This window comes from Selaginella moellendorffii, unplaced genomic scaffold, assembly GCF_000143415.4.
Source record: "Selaginella moellendorffii unplaced genomic scaffold, v1.0 SELMOscaffold_68, whole genome shotgun sequence".
NCBI classification, from domain to species: domain Eukaryota; kingdom Viridiplantae; phylum Streptophyta; class Lycopodiopsida; order Selaginellales; family Selaginellaceae; genus Selaginella; species Selaginella moellendorffii.
This window is the reverse complement of record NW_003314329.1, coordinates 963,604-971,042: the sequence shown is the minus strand read 5'-3', so window position 1 is coordinate 971,042 and position 7,439 is coordinate 963,604. Positions and strand designations below refer to the sequence as shown.

The 7,439-nt window shown below is 38.2% G+C and overlaps 1 protein-coding gene across 1 annotated transcript; it reads right to left on the bottom strand.

Moving 5' to 3' along the window:
- Positions 1 to 6: 6 nt before the first annotated feature.
- Positions 7 to 2,426, bottom strand: LOC9653377 (probable magnesium transporter NIPA8). The gene is made up of 14 exons (XM_024659472.1): positions 2,184 to 2,426; positions 2,039 to 2,117; positions 1,889 to 1,950; positions 1,751 to 1,836; positions 1,612 to 1,685; positions 1,436 to 1,538; positions 1,254 to 1,382; positions 1,088 to 1,187; positions 916 to 1,035; positions 781 to 871; positions 645 to 717; positions 485 to 578; positions 200 to 419; positions 7 to 138 (listed from the first exon to the last, which is right to left on the bottom strand). The coding sequence occupies exons 1-13, from the start codon at positions 2,274 to 2,276 to the stop codon at positions 210 to 212; spliced, it is 1,314 nt and encodes a 437-aa protein (XP_024515240.1). The 5' UTR covers positions 2,277 to 2,426; the 3' UTR covers positions 7 to 138; positions 200 to 209.
- Between the last annotated feature and the right edge of the window lie 5,013 nt (positions 2,427 to 7,439).

Sequence of the window (7,439 nt, the reverse complement as noted above, 5' to 3'; positions counted from 1 at the left end):
TGTCGGACCCAAAGGCAGTCATTTCTTCCTTGGTCCAAGCCCACCAGCAGGAAAACTTCTTCAACAATGTACACGACTCAAATGCGTCGCTCGCCAGCAGCTCACGGGACTCGACTCGGCCGCAATCGAGTCACGTAGCTGCAGAAGTTGAGCTTAGATTAGGAACAGGGAACAGGCAAGAGAAGTAAACAAGTCATACCTCCCGAAGTCTATACGTCTTGAGGGATGGAAACTCTCTCGGACGTCAAAACTTCTTCGTCGATTGCGGGAGGGGGGAACGAAGAAGAAGACGAAAGCCAATCGTTGTACAGAGATGGATTTCTCCAGGAACTTCGCGACGAAGAAACCATCGGCATACTGAATACTGAGGACGCGTGAATTTGATCTTGGCCAAAGCCCATGGTCATCTTGTAAGCGGTCTATGGAAAAACGACACAAAAATATTTCCGAGTGAGTGCCAAGACGATTGAAACTTCATTATTACCTTTGCTCTACCCACCATGGACAAAGCGTCGACTGCAATGCTCTGGATAACACCTCTCGCCCTCGAAAGCCTTCCTTGTTCGGAAACTAGTGGCCTGCAAAAATTTATTCGTGTTAAATTTACACAAATCCAAATGCAACTCGTGGAATGAAGCACTTTCCTGTCCGCATTGGCAATCAAAGGAGCCGACTCAACGTCGTCTGGCTTTGTCGCTTTGAATGCTTCGCTAGTACCTACAGAACAAACTTGTGTTACTTTCCCTATTCCTTGAAAAGATAGAGCAAAGAGATACGTACTCGATGACCCTTGAGGTGCTAACAGCAAAATGCCCAAGAACAAAGCAACTATTCCCACTATGAACATGCAGACCCTGAAACCATCAAAAACCTGGAGCCAAAAACTTTAACCAGATGAACAGCGAAAGACAGTACCCGGTATTCTTGGAAGTAGACGAATCCAGTGAAAATGGAAAACGTTGTCCAGGAAATTTGTAGCATGGGCACAATGAGGATTGCATCAAACATAGAAAGTCCATCGTTCAGCCGCACCATCTGCAGGCGCAACATTCGGAACTTACGTCAAAATAAAGCAAGCGCATCTTACCCAGAACGCAGCCGTGACGAAGAAGAGAGACAGAAGCAAGTAAGTAAACCAGCCATCCAGTTGACTCTCCCCATTCAATGTCAGTCGAAGTAAGATTGATCTGAAAGAGAAAAGGCAGCACTTTAACCAGTTAGCACGCAATATGTGAAGACAAATGCATGCTTACAAGGACTTTGCAAACAACACCGAGTGAGTCCCCACGGCTCCAGAGACAACAGCGTAGCAGAACGGCATGAGGAAGTGCCAGTTGCGGTTAGTGTTTGAACCCTGTTCGTGGACGAGCTGCCTTCCTTTCCTGAAAAGCCTCTAAACATTCCAAAGAGCTAGTAACTTGAGAGAGTATAGTACCTGTATGCAGCGTGGTGAAGAGCTATGATTATCAAAAGCACCGCACAGTATACCAGATACATATGATTTTTGTAGTTGCGAAGCAGCTCGTCTGGAGTGAAAACTACAAAACAGAAAAGGAAGGAAAGAAGCCAAAAATTAGATTAAAAAGGCAAATCACACCTCAAGCTTTCTACCTGGAGACTGATGGTTGCCAAAGGCAACTAGAAACGCATTGCCTACGACAATGAAAGCTGTGGCAAGTATTATTCTGATCACACAAGACAAAAGCTAGCAACAATGTCATGAAAAGTTCTCAACCAACAGTGCAGCCACCTTGATGTCACAAGTTCGTGCAAAACAAAATACGCAAAGCCGATGTTGGAAATAAATTGCACGGAACCGAGAGCCGCAAGCAATGACTGGAAGAACACGAGTTTAAATAAAAATAAATTGGATCCATTCAAAGCCTGCCTGTGCCGCGTAGCCAAAGGAGATGAAGTTAAGGCAGTTGCCAAAGAAAAAGACGATGAGACCTGGGAAAAAATCAAGTAGCCACTAAGAAAAATTTTTTCTTCGAGCTCGCTAGCCAAGATCCTAGATCCCAATGCAAGAAAAATTTACCTGCCCTCCATGCTTGGAACTGGACCACTGATTTCCGGTGTGGCAATTTTCCCCCTTCTGCCGCGCACTCCCTTTCTCTCTAAAAATCCGAGCAAGGGTCTAAGAAATTCTATCTCTTCTCTGCCACTGGAGTTTGGAATCTTGCCTGGTTGTGGCCCAGCTTGAGAAGATTTGTGCCGAGATTAATCCCAATGCTGCCGAGGATGTTGATCGCGGCGCCGACAATCCACTCGCCCATCGCGAAATCGATGGCGCTGCCCTAGAATCTCAGCTAGAGAGCATTCTAGATCTGGAGCTCCCAGTAGCGCACGCTACACGGGAAGAAGGTCGGCAGTCCTCCTCACGCCGTGACTCCTATGCCTACTGGTAAAGAAATCTATTTCTATTTGTTCTAACAACCTTTAGGGTTTTTAGGGTTTGTGGTCAAGAATAGTGATAGACTTTGCAATGCTGCCTCTAGATCGATCCAGAACACGCGAGTAAGGTGTGATTGCGTTGTGCTCTAAGCGGCGACTCGTGGCAGCGTTTGATCATCACAATCTCGCCTTGTCGTGGATCATTTCGATGACGCAGCGTAACTCTTGTGACTCCAATGTGTTACTGCGAGTTTAGCTGCAAGCGTGTAACCACCGTCTACTATCTTCCCATTGATCCGGGATTTTCCAAAGAAACATTCGCAGTCCCACATAAGAACGAACGATCTACGGGCATTTGCCACCAATAAAATTAGTGGGTTTGATTGATCATCAGACCCCAGGGCCTCTCAAATTTCTTGTTTTGTACGTTTACGATCAATACAAAAAATCATCCGCCACCTTTCTTGTGCCAACTTCTGAAGTTAAGAAAATTTATGACAGAAGAGAAGTAACTGTGTTGTGATCAAACGCTGCCACGAGTCGTTGCTTAGAGCAACGCTACAATGCCAAGCTGATCTTATCTTTCTTTCCTTTCGTGTTGAGTTTACTCGCATTTTTGGAAGTATGATATCGTTCTCAGTGATCTCGTCTATTGTTGCTGCTGTGGCTTTACTCCTCGCAATGCAAATTAAGGTAAGAGTTTGCTTGTAAGTTCGTACATTCATTTGTACCACAGGCTTGTGGAGACTTTTCAAAAGTTTGCACAGATATTCAACTTACCGAGGACAAGACCTTCATCACCGCAATCTGCCCTCCTCGCACACGCACTGCATATCTTCCCATTTACAGGTTCGTTGGAAACACTAATGGAAAGCTTTGCTATCCCGGTTCAGACTTTCTACTGACCTGCGACGAGGTGTCTGTGGAAAGAATGGACGACGGAGATTACTATCTATTAGCAATGTGCAGAACAAACGATCCCCATTTATCCATTGGAACAGAAATCAATCTCGACAAGTTTGTGTTTAACAAGGGGGGTTACTTGCGCTTATGTCACAGAAAGGACGAGCTACTGCGTTGATTCCCACCTATGAGTCTGAAACAAGAGTTGAAGTAGTGTGTTTAGGAAACAGCTTTTGTTCCCCAGAAACTGAGCAAGGAAGTTATCTCTGCCACTGGAATCTAGCTTAATCCCATCCATGTGTTTTCAGGATACTAAATGCTCGAGCTTCTTTGGTCTTGGCCAGGGAATAATTTTGGCATGACCAAAAAAATGTCATATGACAGTTTGAGCATTCAAAGATTTAAAAATAATTTTCTGCAGGTTGCATATAATAACGTTTGGTTTGCTTAATAGTAGTGTCATTGAATAATTCAATTGATCAATAATTATAAACATGTTTATAATTTATAAATCAAGATAAACCTGTTTATAAATTATAAATACGAGATTAATCTTTTAGATGGTAGAATATCTAGGGATATTCTACATATATCCACTACCATCTTAGTCCCCCTATAGATTTTGTTTAAACAAACCAATAAATGACATTTAATATGAAAGAGTTTTCAAACAATGTCACAACCAAATTTCCTTTGAGAATATACTAATATATACTAATGTGTTACCCTAAAACCTCCTCGACTAGAATTGAAAAGAACTTTGGAAGAAAAGCAAATTAAAGATGATGGAGGTTCTTTTGGATCTGATAAGAGGAAGATCAAGTATTACAGGTCAAAAAATTAATATGAAGGGAAAAGGATTGAAGAGATATTTCTGGAAATGAATATTTGATTGTCCATAAAAGCATTATATATTTACACTTAGTGTGGATATATATTTTTATTTTGAATTTCACATAATATTATAATGCACACAATCATGTTTTGATTGCTTAATAGCAATTGAAACATGACAGTGTACATTATAATTTTAGCATGGGTGAATCCAACCCATGCTAACTAGGATTACTTATGACATGCATATATGTCTAAGATTGCCATAATGTCATGTTACAGTTGGGTGGCAAAAACATTGAAAGATTAACACACTGCCTAGCAGCAAGCTGGCTCATCCAGCACACCATACAATGTTGCAATCTTTATCAATCAACTGATAATCTCCTATAGCTCCTAGCAATAACTACAATTATTCTACTAACTTAGATTTTGTTCTTGGTGAACATGCCACAAAACATATGGCATTTGAAATTATTGCTTGTTTTGAGGTAGAGATCAATAAAACTCTAGATTGACACCTAAATGCATGTAGCCACTGCAAATCATAAGCACATGCTCAATGCACTGGGAGCCATAATCAAGCACTCCAATGTTGCAATGACATTGCCAAATTGGCACAACTGGCAATGGACAATGGCTAAAGCATGGAGGCTTAGGGCCAATACTCTTCTCACATGATACTTGGTTTAGCTATATTTCTAATTAGGTTGATAGATCAATCATTTTGTCATGCATTTCTACCATTCTTGACAAACTTGAAAAATGAAGAAAAAGATATTGATATGGCAATATACTAATCTGGATTAAGAATTCCTATATATACCTTGAAAAAAAGTGGCATCCAAAAGAATATATCACAGCTGTGTGTTTAAAAAATTCAAGCACATATGTGTTTTTAATTCACATATTTTACAGTATACTACAATTTTTTGCCACGTTGTATCTCCCCCCAAAACCTGCAATCATGCATGGCTTGCCATAGATATTCACCCTGGTGATTTTTAGAAGGGAATCAAAATATCAATATTTTCTATAATAATTCATTTGACATTTATATTTTAGTAGATAAATCTCAAAAAAATTCCTCATTTTAGTAAAATTATTCTTTGGTATTGTCCTTCAAAAATGTCTAAAACTATTAAGTACACTAGGAATTTTTACCATCTTCAACTTTTGTATTTCAGAACTTAATTTGAACATTTCACAAATATCTCTTTAAATATTTACCCAAACCCAACCCAAGAACATAATCTCATTCATGACTCTCCAAAATCCTCAATATCTTTTGTTAATTTTAATGGTCTATAATATTTATGAATACTGGGCTAGTGGATGTTAACAAGTTTTATGTTTAAGAAAGCTTTACTAAAATTGTTGATAATATTAATAGTGAATAAATAGACCAAGACCCTTTAATCTTATGAATAAGTTTCTATTTTTTTTATAAAGAAGAGTGTTCTTTGTGAGGAATTTCTTTATACCTTATGAACTATTATGAACACATAGTGTTCTTAAGCTTGTAATAACAATTTAAGTGTATTGGAGAGTTTAGAAAGAATTCTAAATTCAACCCGACTTTATAAGATTGTAGAGAAGGAATCTTCAAATTATTTAAGACCAACTATGGAAACACAATGATCCTGAGTGTGAAAGAAGTTTTAGGAAAGGTCTCAAAAGAGTTGGAGTGGTCAACAAAGAATTTTGGTGCAAGAAACAACTCATTACTTTAGGTGAGTTGGGTTAAAGAATTTTTGTATGTATTATCAACAATTGTTAACTAATGGGGTTTTTAAGTATGTCTAAAAGTTAAGGACTGAGAGAGAGAGAGGTATGGCCGAGAAGTTAAAAATGAGAAAGAGAGTTATTGTAGAGATTGTGTAATATCTCCTTGAGGCTATAAGTTGGTGGGCAACAACCTTACTATTGAAGATTTCTGGGGTTGCAATTGGCAAGCTGGATAGGCTCAAAAGAACCTGGGTAAAAGGAAGGAGAAAAGAGAACAACCAAACCAAACACATAAATTAATCTTATTATGCCATATGGATTAAAATTGACATGAATTATTTTATGAGAGTTGGCTGTCCAAAACTCTGAAATCATTCTCAACAAAGTTTAAGATTTCATTATGGATCCTTTGGAATTTTATAAAATAATGCAAGATAGATGGGATTTTTTCACCAAATTTATACAAAGTTTTGGAAGCTATAAAAGCAATCTTGGGCAAATACCAATAAGAAGAATGTATTGAAGAGGCTCCAACAACTATACTAATAAAATCTAAAGGTGGTGCCATTAATGTATCACCTTAGGAAGTGGGGGAAGTCATTCTAGAAGAGATTTCTAACAATTAGGTCACATTAGAAGATTTTACATTTTGTCCAGCTAAAATCTTAGATGCATTGAGCATCTTTTTCATAAAGAAGATTCAGGAGCTTGATAATAATGGGGATTTTCTTTTATAACCAAAAGGCATGGTTGAAGAAAAATTACCTACAACATACCACTAAAAGGTTTTAGAAAATATTACCATTCATTTTAGCTGAAATTTGGTGATAATAGTGGATTCTTAAAAGTTGGAGGGCAACCTATAAAGTTTCCACTCTCTAGTGATATATCGAGTGGTGAAGAATATGGATATAATGCATTTGGCATTAAACTGCCTAATGAGGGAATCCAAGTGGGAAAGAAACATTAAAAAGTCAAAGTTGGAGAGAATCTAAAATGTTACAAAGTGAGAAGCATTCTTTTTTGTCAAGTTGACATGATTTAAAGCCAAGTAAATACCCAAGTATGCGGAGGATATGTATTGTCGCGAATATGACTTCAGGTATTGAAAGTTACCTATCGACTAATCCTTTCAGATATTCTTTCTTTACTGCCACAATAGTAAAAGGTTGGTATTATTGAACCCTTTATTAGTCCTTTTTGTTCAAGTGAGTAAACTGGACTTTGCATCTATACTTGGCCGAACAAGCATAAAAAATGAATTCTTATTTGTCTATTTAGTTAAGCATATTTGGCCCAACTTGTTAGTTTTTTTTTACTTTGTCTTGTATTGACTTGATAAGAACCCTCATATATTGAGACTAGTCCCTCAATATCAATAAATGATAGCTTACTATATCTGCCAAACACCCTCGTTATCATGCCTTTTGTGTTAGTGTCATTTCGGTCTCAAATGCTATTTATGGAAAGTGTCTAGATTTGCTCATTTGGCATATCTACAGAATGTAAATATTGTTCTGAACATAGTAGTGTTCATCCCATATCCAAATTCACAATCTAGGGACATTCCATATTTAGTA